Consider the following 18,813-nt stretch of genomic DNA (forward strand, 5'->3'; position numbering starts at 1 on the left):
AACCTCCAACCCTAACCTGACTGAAAGAGAAGTCTCTGTTGCATTTCAACCAGAGTATTCTGTTGTATTCTGTTGCATTTCAACCAGATGGCGCTATACCCGTACAATTGAGAAAAAGGCAAGCATTTTAATCAGACTTCCCCCATAAAACTTAAAGCAGTTAACACGAGAATACAGTATATTGTGTTCTTGAGATGTCCTTGAGTTTACTACATTTAATCTACAGTTAAATCATCTTGTTATGTTTGCGTGTATGTTTGAGTATAAACGTTTACACAATAACCTGATTTGACTGTGTCTAGATTTTAAACAGGAAAGACAAAATACCTTTAAACGTCAATATAAAACCCCTTTGAACACAAATTTTAAAAGCACGTTTCAGTTGAATAAATCATTGATGGCTTAACGTTTGATGTGAGTCTTATCCATGTTACTTTATTTGTTGTTGTTTTTAATTCAATTTTAAAATTGGTTTATTTTGCATAGCGTTTAACCTTCAGAGATAATAGGTGGGCCCGTGTTGGAGATTTTTTGTCCCTCGTGTTTGGTGAGACCGAGATGTAAATATAAGCATGAAGTCACGTGACGCCCACGCTGAAGTGAACGGGCTCATCTCACTGTTCTCATACACCCAGAGACAGCTTGTACTGTACGAACACGGGAAAATGGCCCAACATGGTGACCAAACGGTAAGTTTAATTATTATGTCTATGCTATTTTACAATTATCGATCGCGATAACCGTTTTGCAGAATGGATGAATAAAGCATGCGCTGAATTTACTTTCACACTTTTTCAATAGAGATCTTATGCACCACGTTCACTCTGAATCACGTCTAGTTTCTGTTCATTTGAAAGGTTATGTAGTTTATTCGCCAATATGAAGTGATATTTGAGTTTTTATTGCTATTCGTTGATTCAGATGGACTCGTTTTAGTCTTTAATATCATACTTCGCGGTCTGTATTTCAGCACCACGGACAGCTCCAGATCAGAAGAGGCGTCACGTATGCATTCCTGTAACGTCGTCGCAATGTTTTTGATATCAATTATATTAAAGTTGTGTTAACATTTACTTTATTCATTTTATACTAACAGCTATGAAAAAAATAGTTTTTATCCATTGAGAGAGGAAGCAAAATTCCCACACTTTAAAATAAGACGTTGCCCTGGCGACAGCTCATCCTTCTCACGACTCCCAACAAATATGCACCTCTGTGATTCAGTGGGAGGTTGATGATCTCCAGGGATAATGCTCTGAATGTTTTTCTGAAATATCTTTTTCTTGTTCTTTTAGATACCCTCAGGGACCAACTGCATTCTACACTGCGTCTGATCTGAGACGGGTTAGGAAATGGGGATTTTTCATTTATTTTTGTTTGTACTGCTGGGAGTACCTACAAGATTGGACGTTTCAGTGAAGGCCCAGGCCAGCGAGCGGCGTGTCCTGGCCTATATTCCCGGTGACATCATCATCGGGGCGCTCTTTTCTGTCCACCATCAACCTCCAGCCGACAAGGTCCACGAGCGCAAATGCGGAGCCGTACGAGAGCAATACGGTATCCAGCGGGTGGAGGCCATGATGCACACCCTGGACCGCATCAATGCCGACCCGCACATCCTACCCAATATCACGCTGGGTTGCGAGATCAGAGACTCCTGTTGGCATTCAGCCGTGGCTCTGGAGCAGAGCATCGAGTTCATCCGTGATACCCTGGTGTCTGCAGAGGAAGAGGAGGGCATGTCAAAGTGCTCCTCTGAAGATGGAAGTACACCCATGAAAGGGAAGAAGCCCATTGTGGGACTCATCGGACCTGGGTCCAGCTCTGTGGCCATCCAGGTTCAAAATCTCCTCCAGTTATTTAACATTCCACAGATTGCATATTCAGCTACCAGTATGGATCTCAGTGATAAATCTTTGTACAAGTACTTCATGAGGGTGGTGCCCTCCGATGCCCAGCAGGCCAGAGCTATGGTGGACATTGTCAAAAAATACAACTGGACCTACGTATCAGCCATTCACACTGAAGGTAAAGATATTTTGATGAAGAAATAACTTTGGACTTCTTTTGATGGTTTTCTAGGTAGAGTGGTTTTGGTAAATGCTTTATTCAGTTCTTTTGAAAGAAAATCTTTGAATTCATTTGAGCTGTTCCCTGCACTCATGCTTACCAAAGGTCTTCCAGTATAAAATGTAGTTCTCCACCAGAAGGTAACACAATTATGTAAAAAGCCACAAATACAAGTTCCCTTTTATCTGACAATTATTGTAATTTCACGCCTTACATCTCTTTACTGTTCAGAGGGAAATGGCACATCTTGTAAGAAACTCTGGCACTTCATATCTCTGATGTGTCACATGTAGTTGAGATTTTTGCACCATCCAAAGATTTCATGAACAGTTAATTCAATGAGAAACAAAGCCTTAGCAACATTTAAATGTAGTCTATGAATCTCTGATATACATGTAAGCTCTCACCAGCGTATCTGAATCATTTACCATATATTGCTGTTTGGCTAGAGGATCGATGGCCTCACAGACAGGTGTTAATTGCCAGCGTGTAGTTATATATGGAACCCATCCTAGTTTTCACCCACTTGCAGAACAAAAAACTGTGAAATGCTCTGCAATGTTGATTCAGTTGCTTGAAAATACCCTCAGATAGATTTCTGGATCTGCAGCTCTATCTGGATTATAGCATTCTTTGACATTTTTAAATGAACAGCTTGTCAGTCAAACTATCAGAACATTACTTTAGGAAAAGGTTTGTCATCTTGTTTATAAATTTATAGATTCAAATAAATGCAATGGGTTCATTTAAAGTGTGGGCATTCACACATTTGGCAGACACTTTTATCCAAAGACACTCACAGTATTTTTTAGGCACACGTGTGCCATCCCTGAGATTCAAACCTTTGCCTTGCTAGCTTCCTGTTGCACCAAAAAAGTGTTATTTTGACTCAACTAAATGACTGAATGACTTTGGGAAGCCAAAAAGGGTTCTTCTGTGGCATTGCTGTAAATCACTTTTTGTAGCACCTTTATTTGCGTATTATGTATTATGAGTGTTTCATGAGTGTCTCCCTGTCTTTAGGTGCTAGTGAACAATTTTATTTTTCATTTGCTTTAGCGTTTAAAAAGATTCACTGTTAAATGAATTGGATATTGAATAATGCACCTCAGGACTTCTGGAAGCATTAAAATGCAAAATTTTCTTTTCAGACATCGTGTTAAGCATTTTCCTTCTGGTCGATTTGTCTATCTATTGTTTCATGGTGTTCGAGAGTGTCTTTGATGTTTGAAAACACCCACTCAATGATGCTCTGCATACAGCACACACTGCAAGGGAATAATAAATAGACACACTCAGGTACTGTATTGTGTTGCTACACTTTTGTTTTGGCCTGTTTTTGGCCTCATGAACAAACTGAAATCATTACGTGAAAGGCGATCATGATGGTAATTTACATATTTTGCTCTGTTTTTACCACATGTGGGCATTTAATGAATATTCCTGGTTGAGTAAACACAGAGTTGAAAGACTTTTAAGCATCTGTCTCTCTGAAAGAGAGGTGAGGTCTTCAAATATCTTCATTTGTTTAGTGTTTTAACAGTGTTAAGCACACTTATTATTGCTTTTTGCTATCAAAATGTGCCTTGTTTTCCACTCTTCCACTTCAAAATGTCTGGAGAATATAATACTTTTTTTAATTACATATCCAATATTAGTGAACCAGCATGGTGGAATGGAGTGCAAGATTTTGAGGCATGCATTTTTAGAAAGTGCATCTTTAGATTTCTTCACAGAGAAGAGAAATTAGAATTGTTTGATGGTAAACTGTACAACTTTTTGGCAAAAGTCTTCTTTACTGTTGTGAACACACATTGTGTTGAAAAGGTTCTTTGACAAAGTATCTTTTAAGATTACAAATCACCTTTTGCCAAATTTGAACCTGCATTCTTTAGATACTAGCTCAGTTGCATAATACTTTGTAGAAAATGGTTTTGTGAGATGTGTTCTGGTAAAAATGAAGCTTTATGTTTGCTTCTTATCAATACATCTCTGTCAATGTATCAAATTCGCATCTCTGAAAATGTGTGAAGACCGGGAAAATTCCTCACACTAAAGTAGGTGACCTGATTTTTATGTAAATTGGGGACTTTACCCCTGATGCCTTGTGAAACAGGGCATCAAAGTCTGTTTTCCATAAAATGGTCTAAGGATTAAAAAAATGATATATTTACATACCTTGCTGAATGTATTTTAGAAAACAAAGAACAGAACATTGATGCATTTTAAAGAAATAAATTGTATTATTTATTTTATTTAATATTTAATATATTTAAAACTTGATAATTGCTGGATTGTTTTGAAACAGAATTATGGGTTGTTGCAACTCATGGTTTGATAACAACCTATCGTTATAAGTTAATTTATAACCCCAGTGATTTTGGTTTTGTCCATTTTACCCAACCATGGGTTGAATATAAACATGCATTTTATAGTGTAGCAGTTGAGAAAAATGAATTGCTTAAAAGCAGGGTGTCCGATTTTGCTTATTCCTTGTTGATGTTCAAATCACCAAAAACAAACACACCTCTAGCCCATCTTTCGTCAGTGCTCGGCTCGACTAATATCCGTCCTGTTCACTGTGCACCTTACTGCTGATTGGCTACAAGGTTGCTTTGGTACTCGGCCGACTTTGTCTAAAGAAGCGTAATTCAGAAATCGGACATCCCGACACCCCAAAAATTTAAAATCTCTTATCATTGCCAGTTTCGCCATCTTTTTATGCTTGCTTTCTAAACTTGAATAATTCCCTTTCTTTTAGTGCATCATAAAAGATATACTGTATTTTCCCAAAAATATCATGTCCATCATATCCCTCAGAATGTAAATTGGTCTGGCAAAATTACAAAAAAAATTGCATAAAAGTAGCTCAAATGGCATTTTATGTATTTTATTTCATGCTTATAAACTTGGTCATGGGGACCCACGGCATATTTAGTTATTTTCCCTCATCGAACACACGTGATCCAAATCATCAGCCTATTCGCCAAGAGTTCCCTGAACTGAACTTAGTTTGTCAGATAAGGGAGAGATACGGTGACCAGGATCAGGTTAAAGACTGATTTCTCTATTTACATTTTAAAAGCTAGAATTATGCTTTTTTATGTCATTTAGACCAGGGATCTACAATCCTCCGGCTGCAAGGCAGAGTTTAACTCCAAACCTCAAATATTACTTTAATGAAAAAACTTGAATGTTACTTTAATGAGAAAATCTTCAATCTCTTAATCCTCAGGAAACTATGGTGAGAGCGGGATGGAGGCCTTCAAAGACATGGCTGCCAAGGAGGGCATCTGCATCGCCCACTCTGACAAGATCTACAGCAATGCCGGAGAGCAGAGTTTTGACAGACTTCTTGATAAGCTCAGAAGCCACCTGCCTAAAGCCCGCGTGGTGGCCTGCTTCTGTGAGGGCATGACCGTCCGCGGCATCCTCATGGCCATGAGACGGCGACGCCTAGTCGGGGAGTTCCTTTTGGTTGGCAGGTGAGCAACTTAAAACGTGCATTATAGGATTTATATCTGGATTTTCTTGGCAGAAACTTTCTCACGAAAGTAAATGCAGTGATGCCTGTGAGCTGTGGCAAGCTCTCTTTGGAAAGTAAATCTTGACATGTGGGTGGTATTAAAAAAGCTAGAAGCTATTGTACATGTATAAAACTCTTCGCTGCAGAAATAACTCGACAGCATACTTGAAGAGATAGTGTGGGAGAACAGGGTCTGGTTGCCACATATTTGACTCCAGTGAATTTTTCTTGTGAAATCTAGTACATTTAGTACATTTAAAACTGTTCATGTGATACACGCATGCTATTTATATGGGGTAGGTTGAATGTTATATTCTTGGATTAAATAGCCTATGAGAGGCTTTAATGCAAATGTAAACGATTATAATGGACAGTATTATTTATGAAGCAGCATCAATTTACATGTAATATACATACACTACTATGATTTTGTACAACCGATATTGTGGGTTTATGAAACAAACCCTGGACCTGAGAACACAGTTCCACCTTTCATTTAATATTATACAGCATTTCACTTAAAGGGACAGTTTACCTTGATTGAAAATTCTGTGTTTCATTTACTCACCCTTTTGTCATCTCAAACCTTTAGGACTTTCTTACTTCTGCAAAACACAAAAGAAGATATTTAGAAAAATGTTGGTAACCGAACAACAGCGGTACCTATTGACTTCTATTGTATGGACACAAAACCAGTGCAAGTCAATGGGTACTGCCGTCGTTTGGTTACCAATATTCTTTAAAATTTCTACTTTTGGTTTCTGCAGAAAAGTCATACAGGTTTGAAATGACAAGAGGGTGATGACAGAATATTCATTTTGGGAAGAACTATCCCTTTAATTCACGAAGGGTTGGTTACAATTTACCTATGTGACAACTAGCCCCGGTCTCCCACGTCTTTGAATCTGATTAACTTACCCATGTCCAGTTAATGCATTTTCCACTGATATGTTTGTCATACAGGTCGAAGAGCTTCAAGCGGTTCTGTATATACAGTCAGTATCTTAAAGAAATCATCATGTTTACCTTTAAAAGTTCATCCGCATCTGTTGCTGAACATCATCTGTAACTCTCTGCATCAGTGTGTGTGTGTGTGCTTGTGTGAAAGTTAAGATGGTCCAAAACACCAAGACAAGGCTCATCTGTTGTTCACCAGATGTTGTCATCTTCATCATCATCATCATCATCATTATAATGCTGTCATCCCATATTGAAGGTATGTGCCATCTGATTCACTAAAAGCAGTTTTATCAATGCTATGCTAATGTCTCTTCTGTAGATTGATCTAGTTGAGAGATGTTATGACACAATGTTACGGTAATGCTGTGATGTTGGAGCTGTCATTTAAACATGCGAGCTTTGCATAACAGGCATCTCCTCCCAGATGACAAACAGAATCAGAGTCATTTTGTGCTATATTACAAACGTAATGTAGCAGTTACAGAAGAGTAACAGTTTAAGACTCTAACACAACCAAGATTCTTTACAATTTGGCTTCGACATCTTGAAAAATTGCTATATGCTATTCATAGTGTCAAGTGAAGTAAGAAATTGTTCTTCCCATTTTAGTCTCCTGGAATGTGACATCCGAATGACCTATTTTTATCTCAATTCATCGTTCAATTATCTCACTGTTTCATTAATAAAATGCTTATGGATATTAAGGATGAAATAATGATATATGCCTAACTAAGAATAATTCCTCCAATTTCTATATCTGCTCAGAGGTTTCTTAGGTTGATAATTAAACATACACTCATTGTCAAATATTGGTGTTAGACATAATTCCTTTTTTTATACTACACAGTATCTACCATCTCTTAGATCAGCTTTTCATCTCCGGGGAGATGATGCACCGGACAGCGCTGGGAGAGTTAAATAAGTGACTCGCACTATACTGCTCAGTTGATAGTAGAAAGGTCGTCCCATATTTGTACATTAATCATTGGTACAAAACAATATCTCTTTAGTTGTTAGGGTAAGGCCGAGTTAGAATATAACCATGTACGGTACTAATTTGGATAAGAATGTGCATCATCGGTTCAACCAAAATTATGACACAAGGACTATGCACAAAAGCAGGTATCCTCCACACAGTGATCTGGTCTCCCCATCATAGAGTCTTTCTATTATTACATAAAGAAAGAGAAAAAACGGAGACAGACTAAATCCAGAAGAACTGTGGCGGCGTGAATAATTCGTTTCATTCTCATGAGGATCTTTTTGTGAGGCTTTGAATTTGTATCTAGTTTGTTCCTAACAGTGCTGCTTCATAAAATGCAGTAAATAACGGAATAGTACACACAAAAATGAAAAAAACTGCTGTATTTCTCATTTCATTTCTTTCTCCCATAAATACAATACATTGTCCAAGTTTCGATGCAACAAAAATGATTGTACTGTTTACTGTATGTTTAGATATCATCACTTGATCATACCTGGAAATTCTTCCTGTGTGGCGAGGGCCTGTGTTTTCTTTATTTGTGACATTTGTGAATATTTGAAGAGGATCTATTTCAGAAATGGTGTCACGCTCCTGATTCTGAGTCTCTGGGTTCTCCGCCTGCTTGGGCTAAAAGATGATGCCGTGTGTCAGTGAGTGTGTGTGTTTATTTGTTTGATGAAGTGTCAGACACTCGCTCCAGGGCGTTTTTTCTCCTTTGGTTCAGTGAGAATGTGGCCATTGTGTCTGTCTGTTCCAATTCCTTCATTTCTGTGTGGCTGCAAAAGTGATGAGTTGTCTTATTTATAAAAACAAGGGCTTAAAATCATCATGGTTTTTGTTCATTTCGTTACACCATAATGCCATTTGTCTCTTTTATACTCTTATGTTTACATTGTTGTATAGTCAAGTTCATCTTTAATGGTATACAGTACAAGAACGACCATGTATATAAGAAAAGAATAAGTGATAAAGTCCAACATTGACAAACAATGAAAGGATTTTCAGTTTTTACTATTCCCATGAGAGGAGACTATTTCGTGTTACATTTTACTTATTGCTATGTTATTTGTTTGGATGTTTATAAGAGAAGTGTGCTTTTGCAGGTCCAATACTGATTTGATGGATAAAAATGAATCCTAATGTAATCACTTTGCTGGTGTAATGTGATATTATTTTCTGTGTGTCAATCCTTTGTAGGATAATTGTTAAAAATCAGATTAAAACTGGGATTTGTGTAGAATAGGTTGAATCCAAAACATTATAAACATCCACAAAATATATTATAAAACATCAAACATATAATTGTTTTATAAAAAAACGTTACATTATCCGAAATGATACAGTAGGCTTTATAATGTAATCAGATAGTGGTTGGTTAAAAAATTCTTATTTAGAATGGTTACATACATTTTCTAAAAGGTTATATCATCTGTTTGGTAACACTTTACAATAAGGCTCAATGTGTAAATACATGTTAATGTTAACTAAAGCTAAGTCATTTTAGTTAATGCTCATTGAAAACTAACATGAACTTTTGTACAAAATCCTGAACAATAACATAAAAAAACGTTTTATTACCTAACATTCATGTTAGCTAACGTATTAAATAATGTCAAATGAATGAGCCAAATATTTGATTGAATAAATAAATGACATTTATCTGCACCTTTAGTTGCCTGTTAGGCTAAATGGTATAGTGAAAATTGTCAATATTTTATAAATTTTATCATTTCTGCATTCGCTCTGAAATGCCTCAAAGGGTTTTCAGAGAAACCGTCATTTTAACCAACCAGACACTGAAGATATCAGTGAACATTTTTTAATTGATTCAAATAAACCATTGAATTAATGTTTTGAACCTTTGAATTGTTTGAGACTCATGCAAACCAATAACCCTTCCGAGCGTTATTTTTACCACGGAAGATTAAATCATACATGCTATTTCAAAAAGCTCTTCTATGAATCCTAAAATTGTTTATATAATCGTAAAAACATATATTTTCTAACCCCACTTGCGCAATAGAAACAGATTCTTTTATGTGCTCTTTAAGCTGTGATCCATCTCTGAAAAGACTTTTACTTTGGCATTTTTGTTGTGTTTTTAAGTTTTGCTGTATAGCAGCAGTGGGTAGAGGGAAGTTGACCGCTGGGGTCATTGTGTGGGTTTACTGAGCTGTTTGGTTCCATTGCATGAGATGATTCAGGCTTTGGCTAACATGCCCCTCTCTGCTTTCCCTCCCATTGCTTTTGCCTCCAAGGACAAGTTATGAAAGGATCTCCTTACCTACCATGAGAACAAAAGTGATACCTCCCACACACCGCTGAGTTGTGTAACGTTTAGCGCTGTTAGTTTGGGAAATGATCGAACAGCAGATCGAGCTGTGTTTGCAAGAGGAAGAAGTTGACATTCAACCTGATAGGAAATCCAGATAAAACTGGTTCCTAGCTGGTTCCAGACCATCATGGTCTAGCAGTAATAAAACATCTGCCAATCATTTTTGGTTGTGGCTAGCACATTCATCTCATGGAGAAGTTTATATTGTGCCACCTTCTTTCACAGTACTTTCTGGCTGTGTCCCGAAGACCCAATTCCTAGAGTTACCTAGCGGGCTTAGTTTTATGTGGGTCAGTTTGGACTGGGAGTCTCCCTGTCTCATGATTTCTAGGTCATCTCAATAGAATTTATTAAGTAGAAAAAGGCATTTTCTCACTTGCTTTCTACTTTTGCAGTGATGGATGGGCCGATCGCTATGATGTCACAGACGGCTATCAGAGAGAGGCAGCGGGTGGAATCACAATCAAGCTACAGTCTGCGTACGTCACATGGTTTGACGACTACTATTTGAACCTGCAGCCAGATACCAACTACCGGAACCCCTGGTTCCCTGAATTCTGGCAGCATCGCTTTCAATGTCGACTAAAGGGGCATCCGCAAGAGGCCATCAAATATAACAAGACCTGCACCAGTGAGTTTCAAAATCTCACAGAAATTTTGTTAAGATTATTCCAAATGTTCATGTACCAAATATATACTGGTTTTATCAATGCTGGGGCATGTAAACCTACAAATAGCTAACATTTGTCTCTGCATATTAACTTGGTATAGGACATCATATTTAAATGAAGAAAACGTATAATTTGTTGATCCTCATAAACTCACAGAAAAAGAGTTGCTGCGACACCAGTACGCTCAGGACACAAAGATGGGCTTTGTGATCAACGCCATCTACTCCATGGCGTACGGTCTTCACGCCATGCAGAAATCTCTGTGTCCCGGCTACGTGGGTCTTTGTGAAGCCATGCGGCCGATCGATGGAGGTAAACTCTTAGAATTCCTCATGAGGACAAACTTCAGCGGAGTTTCGGGAGAAGTGGTGCTGTTTGATGAGAACGGAGACTCTCCTGGGAGGTAGGGCTCTTTTTATTTTTGCTTACAAACAAAAGTCAGAATGTGCTTCAAAAACACAATATCTTTGTATGGATGTATGAGTAAATCATGCTGATAGCTGAGTAGATTTATAATGGTGCTGTTGTTTGTGTGTTGTTGTGACTAGATATGAGATCATGAACTTCAAGCAGATGAGTGTGGAAGACTATAGCTACATCCACGTGGGCAGCTGGGACAACAGCGGGCTGAAGATGGATGATGAGGAGATTTGGGCCAATAGCAGTGCCATCATCAGATCAGTGTGCAGCGATCCTTGTGAGAAAGCTCAGATTAAGGTGAGAATCCGGAGTTAGTATATTGTCAGTGTACAGTATATACAGTATAAGGCTGTTTTAATGGTATTATAATAGTTGTTCATGAACAGGCAGATTCAGTATATCTTTACCTTAAGTGCTTGGTTAGTTTGTTTTTATGTTCTGGTCTGTGGGATCCATTTGGTTTATCAACCTCAGACATTTTATTTATTCAAGATAATAAATAATTTATACTTTTGTGTAACAAAAAACAAATAGCACCTTTTTTCATAAATGTGTTTTAATAGGTAAATGACAACTATTAACCATATACATTTTATAACCGAGTATGTTTTTGGTTTAATTAAAATTCTTTCTTTGGGGGAGCCGCAAAGTACAAAAACGGGGCCTTACCACGAAAAGGTTTGAGAACATCTGGCTTAATAACTTCACCTTTTTGACTTCCAAAGGTGATACGAAAGGGTGAAGTGAGCTGCTGCTGGACCTGCACTCCCTGTAAAGAGAACGAGTTTGTGTTTGACGAATACACCTGTCGTGCATGCGAGCTCGGATCGTGGCCTACCGATGACCTGACAGGTGACTGCGGCACCTTCAAAAACACAATGTTCTTCCTGTTCTCATTCATCTAGAAGTCTCTGTGCTTGACCATAATAACGTCACGGAATAACATAGGAGACCCATTTATCTTTTAGAGTGTCATTTGAGAATCTGGACCATAGCTATTGAATGCCAAAAACAGAGATTTGGACTTGGCAGGGGGTCCCTTCAGAATGTTCCAGAACGGCTGTTAAGCCCAAGCCCTAAAGCAGTAGTCTTACAGCATGAAGCTCTGGTCTCTCAGCTGTTCAGACCCTTAATGTCTATTTAATAGCAGGCTAGTTTACTAGTTTTTACATTATATATTTTACAAAGATCTTGTCAGTCATCTAGTTGGTTTAAGAGTCAATGAAGGCCACCCCTCCCAGAGGAAAATGCTATTGTTCAGAGCCTCAGATGTTTCTAATAAATTGCTAAAAGTAAAAAAAATAAATGCATAAAGTGTGGTTCTGAAAAGTAAATGTAGGGTGTACAGGTAAAATAATTTGGATTATTAAAATAAATGTGAACCTGTAAATCTTAGGCTAAAATCTAATTCTGAGATGTTAAGCATCAAAAGTGTTCATTGCCAAAAAATGACAAAAGTAGGTCATTTGTGATCCTGGACTGCAAAACCAGTCATAAGTAGCACGAGTACATTTGTAGCAACAAATCATGCAATGGGTCAAAATTATCTATTTTCATTTATGCCAAACATTAATTAGGACATTAAGGAAAGATTCTGTTCCATGAAGATATTTTGTAAAACTTAGACCATAAATATATCAAAACATTATTTTTGCTGCTGCCCGCTCTTTGGGAATTACCCACTCAAGTTTGGTATCAATGTAAATCTTAGAATTCACGATTTCGGGTTCATCTACTCTCTTCAACTGCATTACAGCAATTACATTAAGCCAATAGAGAGTCTTAAAATAAACATGTTTCTTCTTAGCAACGGTCTGCTACAGCGCCTCTGCTTGACAACTTTAAAGGTGATTTGCTCAATATTTTTTTGCAACCTCAGATATTCAAATAGTTGAATCTTGGCCAAATAAAAGCTTATTTATTTAGCTTGCAGATTATGTTTAAATATCAATTATAAAAATGACCCTTATGACTTTTTTTGTGGTCCAGAGTCACAATTGTGTTTATTGTTGCAAATGATTATGATAAATTGTAATAATAAATGAATTAATTTACATAATACATATTTTTTATTTACATTTCATTTTGCACAATAAAATTAAAAAGTTGGCTTCCTAAACATTTATTTCAATCTTTGACATCGGCTTTTTTCATATAAAAATATATATACTAATGAATATTCTATACATTATTATAGATTGATAGATTGATTATATGGAAAACAGTAAATCACAACAACAATACTTTAGCTTGGTTTTGGTGAGAAATGTTTTTATTGAAATCTTCAATTATATTGACTTTTAAACTAATGGACACATTTGTGAGATTTCTGGGTCAGTTTCTTAATGCAAATATTTGGGATGCAAAAGTTTCCATTTGCACTCTATTTAATCTTAATGAATTCTTGGAGAAACTGTTGATAATATAAAAAGATCGTATATGTGATTTTACTTTCCTACTGGAATTAATCTGAATGTCCTTGTTGCAAGGCATAAAATATTTCCTTTTTTAAGAAGATAATGAGAAGTTGATTTCTCATCCAAACTTATTTATTTGATCCAGAGCTTACTAGGACAGCCAGAAGCATCTAAACCTCATTAAAGGTTATCCATAGCAGGACTCAAGTTCAGCCCTTATTTACTGTCTGTTTATGCTAATTACACATGCTAAATATATCGGCGCTTGTTGATGCCAGTATCTGATGCATAATGTATGATGCCCGGTTGAACTGGTGGTTTTGTTTGCTACTTGTCAGGATAGGTGACCAGAGAACCCAAGTGCAGACAACAAGGGGTTCATTGAACAAAAAACACTTTATGCACAAACAAAAACAGGGGAACATAATGACACCGACTAAACAGGAACACTAAACTAAATGAACTAAACACTTGACAAAGATTACACTGACTAGACTTACTGTGGTGCCAAAACTTTCCAGGACAAGTGAAATACGCTACATCTTATACATCTTACAAGGCATAGAAACACAACGAACTGCAACTAGACAGAAAACACAAGGACATTAAGAAGGGAACCAGTCAAGAGGGGAACAGGTGCGGGGCATCAAATCAAACAATCAATAATAAGGAAACGAGAGGGCGGGAACAAAAACGAGACCCAACAATGCCATGTCTCTCTCTACACTACACTTGTGGGTCTGTCGTGTTCCTGCCAGTAGACTAGAAAATCATGATCAAGGAGGCAGAATCATGACACTACTTTCACTCTGTTTTGAATCAAGTTGTAATTCTGCCGGCAGTTTTACTGGAATGTGCATAATGATGGATGTCAGTGTACCGGCTAGGTTAGTTATAATAAATAATTTGCTCTGCTTATAAATATTTCAGTTGTAAGCCTTGAAGTGAATTGCATTAAACTGTTTTCACAGGGTGTGAACCCATCCCAGTGCAGTATCTTCTGTGGGGGGATCCAGAGCCCATTGCCGCTGTGGTCTTTGCCTGCCTCGGCCTTCTTGCCACCATCTTCGTCACCTTAGTTTTCATCAGGTTCCACGACACGCCGGTGGTGAAGTCCTCCAGCAGGGAGCTGTGCTTCATCATCCTGGCTGGCATCTGCATTGGGTACCTGTGTACGTTTTGCCTGATTGCCAAGCCACACGTGATCTACTGTTACCTGCAGAGGCTGGGCATCGGACTCTCACCCGCTATGAGCTACTCCGCCCTGGTCACCAAGACCAACCGCATCGCTCGCATCCTCGCGGGAAGCAAGAAGAAGATCTGCACCAAGAAGCCCCGCTTCATGAGCGCTTGCGCCCAGCTGGTGATTGCCTTCATCCTCATTTTCATTCAGCTGGGCATTATTGTGGCTCTCTTCATCATGGAACCTCCTCAAGTCATCTACGATTACCCATCCATAAAGGAGGTGCACCTCATCTGCAATACCACCACGCTCGGGGTGGTGGCGCCGTTGGGTTACAATGGCCTGCTCATCCTCAGCTGCACCTTCTACGCCTTTAAGACCCGAAATGTCCCCGCCAATTTCAACGAGGCCAAATACATCGCATTCACAATGTACACCACCTGCATTATCTGGCTTGCTTTCGTGCCAATTTATTTCGGCTCGAACTACAAGATAATCACAATGTGTTTCTCTGTGAGCCTCAGCGCCACCACTGCGCTGTGCTGCATGTTCGTACCCAAAGTCTATATAATGCTGGCTAAACCTGAGAGGAACGTGCGCAGCGCGTTTACCACGTCGACGGTCGTGAGGATGCACGTGGGTGACGGGAAATCTGCCTCGGCGGCTAGCCGCTCCAGCAGCATGGCTAACTTGTTTAGACGGCGAACGTCTGCCTCTGAGACTGTCAGGTAAGTAGTATGAGAAGCTATATTTAGAATTGCATACAAGCTTACTACTTTAATGTTGTGTAGTATATTTGTATAGTAGATTTTTTTTTATTGAATAAAATAGATTTTTGCAGTGAGATCAAATTGTAAAGAAATGTTCAAAATAAGGTTAATATTGTTTACTAAAACTTCAAATAATATATTCCAATAATATATTAGTCTAAATATTACTTAAAAAAACTAAACTAATTGATTAGATTAGAATGATTAGAAATGAATGAATAAATGTAATAAAAATGGAAATGGAAACAAAAAAAACATATATAGCAAATAAATAACAAAAGCACATAACAATATTGCTAAACAAAATGACAAAAAAATGAAAATACTAATACCAAAATATAAATGACACTACAAAAAGCACTACGATTAATAATTTACAACTATTAAATGAACTTACTAAACTAAATTAAAACTAAAATGAAATAAATAAAAAATTCATAAAAACAAATTATGACAAAACTGCCAAAAAATGTGACTGAAATTGATGGGAAAACAAAAAAAGCTCATTCCAAATATTAATAAAACTACAATATGCACTAAAATGAATAACTAAAAACAAATAACTGAAATACAATATAAAAGTATACAAATATTGATAAATCTACAATAAAACTAAAGAAAACTATAATAATAACTGGTTCAAAATTGCATGTGATATTAATTCCAGATTGGCTACATTGGGAACGGAATGTCATGTATAGCACATTGCATTGAATGTGTTGAGAAACTATTTTGTATACTGATCATTTATTTTATATTAAGAAAGTTATTTTATGCATACTGCATGTGTTTTAATGTAGCAGCAGGTATAGTACATTAGTATGCTATTACAGACACAAGCAGAAACTACAAAACATCATGTACACCCTAAAAGCCTTAATTTACCATAAATTCGAAACTGGCAAAAATATTTATGAACAAAAATACTTTTGCTGTTTATGCTTTTTTATGTTACATTAAATAGGAATAACAATGAATTCATTACGGGATACTTTTTCTGTGAGAGTCCTGAAAATCCTTATTTAGCATCTTTATAATAAAATGATGTGCAGTGATTGCTGATGAATGCAGAAGAAGCTAGTCCTGATGAAGAAAAAAATAAAGCTGACATTAAAAATGTTTATCTCGCAGTAGCACCTGCTAAAAGTTTGCTTTTGAGGATGTTAATGAGTTTAGACTGAAAATGAACCAACTCCCAAATTGAGCGTATTTTAGAGCACACTTTAAAAAAGGCAATATTCCCCTCGAAAGCAGAAAAAAAGCCCCAACCAATTACCCTGCCTGTGAATAATTCCTGGAACAACTCTTAAGGTTTCATGCATTTGGGTCGATGGGTCTCAGGGGCATTGAGAGTTAGAGATTTTCTGTTTGACGTCGAGTGCTGAATGAGGGAGGTAATTGCAGTCGTAATGGCTGGGCTGAGATGGCTAATGTGGGGTCACTGTGGTCAGGTCCCTTTCCCCCCAGGCTGTGATGTCACAAACTGGCATATATTCAAACTAAACCATGTTTCATTTCCTTTCCGCAGTTCGAATGGCAAAACTGTGACCTGGGCACAGAACGAAAGAGGCTACCGGCCAAACTTGTGGAAACGGATCTCCATTCACATTAAGAAGAAGGAAGAAACCAACCAGACGGCCATTATTAAACCCTTCTCCAAAGGCTGCGACCGACCCCCAGACTCCGGGTTGAAGCTGGTATATGAGGGACCTCAGAAAAACCAACGCTACCCTGTAACCTACGGCCCCGGTGCACCTTCTCCTCTCCCGACCGTGTGCCAGCCTACGCAGAGGCACGTGGAAGGAGACCGCGATGAAGAGCGTGCGCCTATCGTGCCCGTACCCTCTTACCTGACAGAGCGCCTGCATCACGGCGGCCCTCCCCAGACCTCTATCATGGATCAGATAAGCTGCGTCGTCAGTCGTTTCACAGCCAACATAAGCGAGCTAAACAGCATGATGCTGCCCGGTTCGCCACCTGGGTCTGCGGTAAACTCCGCCCCGCCAGTCCCCAGACCCTGTTCACCTGCATACAGGCTTCACCCACAGGAAAGGTCGCACCCCACCACTGTCACCACCTACGCTGATGTGGTTGCTTCAGCGAACACCAGTCATCGGTCGGCAGTGGGCATCGCCGGGGGCATTATAGCCGGTGGCAGCAGCAGGGCATCACCCGCCAGTCTTTACGACAGCACTTACGACTCCTCGTGTGCGGTGAGGAACACCGATCTGGATGACCTAGGCGCTCTGACACCCCCTTCCCCATTCAGAGACTCCTCAGTCGACTCGATTAGCCAGTCTCCTACATCTCCGGCTTCAGAGGTGCCGCTGTGCGAGCCCTGCTCCCCGATATACGACCAGCTGGTGCTTCGGCACTACAGCCAAAGCTCTTCTTCTCTCTGAGAGATGAAAGAAGCAGACAGCCAAGAGGCAGCTACTTAAAGCAAGCATCTGCTTAGATTGCATTACTGATCTGTAAATGTCAAGAAATGTACACTATTAATGTAGAAGAACTCAAGGAGGACATTTAATGGTGCTTGGAATCCGGCCCGTCCTCAAAATAAGGATAGTGAGAGATTTGGCACGCCACTTAACTGCTTTTCAGATTATTAAGGATATACTGGATATGCTTTCGGGTATAAGAGCACTCTGAGGACCTCCAGGAAAAGTTTACAGTCACTCTTGATGTTCATCAGTCTGCGGACTGAAAGCTTTAACATTCCTATGACGTCAGTCCACACAGGTGTGTAAAATAACATCAGTGTGCACCAGGTGATGTAAAGTTTGTTTTACATTTGAATCTAGCCTGTTGCCTGTCAGCAAGTAAACCTCTTGCACAGTTGTTCACTTATGAAATGTGTTTGATTGTAGGACCAAACAGACAGTAGAGTCTTTAGTTAAAATATATAGTTTTAATATTGCTCATTTTCTTCATTACATTAGGTCAGAGGTTGCATGTTATGCCACTTTCATATCTCATGAAATTAAATATATATTTTTCTTAGCAAATCAGATAAAATGAATATAAGGGCAAGTTTATTTATATACATAGGACAAGATTGTCACTTTAGACAATGTCTCTTTCAAAAACAATATTTATCAGCGGGACAGTGTCTAATCTTATACCCAGCAAACACAGAACGTTCCCAGAATGTTCGTTTTTGGTTCCCAAACCAAAAGTTTGTTCGTCTTAACAATATAAACAAACGTTACTGCACATGCACACTTTTGTAACCCCAACTTAACTTCCGGTACACATTCACAAACAACAGTGCCTGTAGATTATTTCACATAACAATCAAAAGAAACCGAGAAGAACCGTTACTTGACTAAACTTGTCTGTACAATTTTTTGAATTTAGACTCAACCGCTAGATATCAACATACCATGTTTGTTGCCAACAGTTTTTAAATGCCACCGAACTACAGGACCAATACATAGTTTAGTTAATAAAATAAACATTCAACACAATTCAAC

At 38.3% G+C, this 18,813-nt stretch overlaps 1 protein-coding gene across 1 annotated transcript; it reads left to right on the plus strand.

Moving 5' to 3' along the window:
* Positions 1–1,352: 1,352 nt before the first annotated feature.
* On the plus strand, positions 1,353–17,739 carry grm5a (glutamate receptor, metabotropic 5a; the record flags this gene model as incomplete). Its single annotated transcript, XM_079448638.1, has 8 exons — positions 1,353–2,028; positions 5,306–5,555; positions 10,272–10,507; positions 10,704–10,950; positions 11,096–11,264; positions 11,693–11,819; positions 14,356–15,295; positions 16,866–17,739. The coding sequence occupies 8 exons, from the start codon at positions 1,353–1,355 to the stop codon at positions 17,737–17,739; spliced, it is 3,519 nt and encodes a 1,172-aa protein (XP_079304764.1).
* Between the last annotated feature and the right edge of the window lie 1,074 nt (positions 17,740–18,813).

The sequence above is a fragment of the Barbatula barbatula genome, assembly GCF_947034865.1.
Source record: "Barbatula barbatula genome assembly, chromosome: 24".
Classification (NCBI taxonomy): domain Eukaryota; kingdom Metazoa; phylum Chordata; class Actinopteri; order Cypriniformes; family Nemacheilidae; genus Barbatula; species Barbatula barbatula.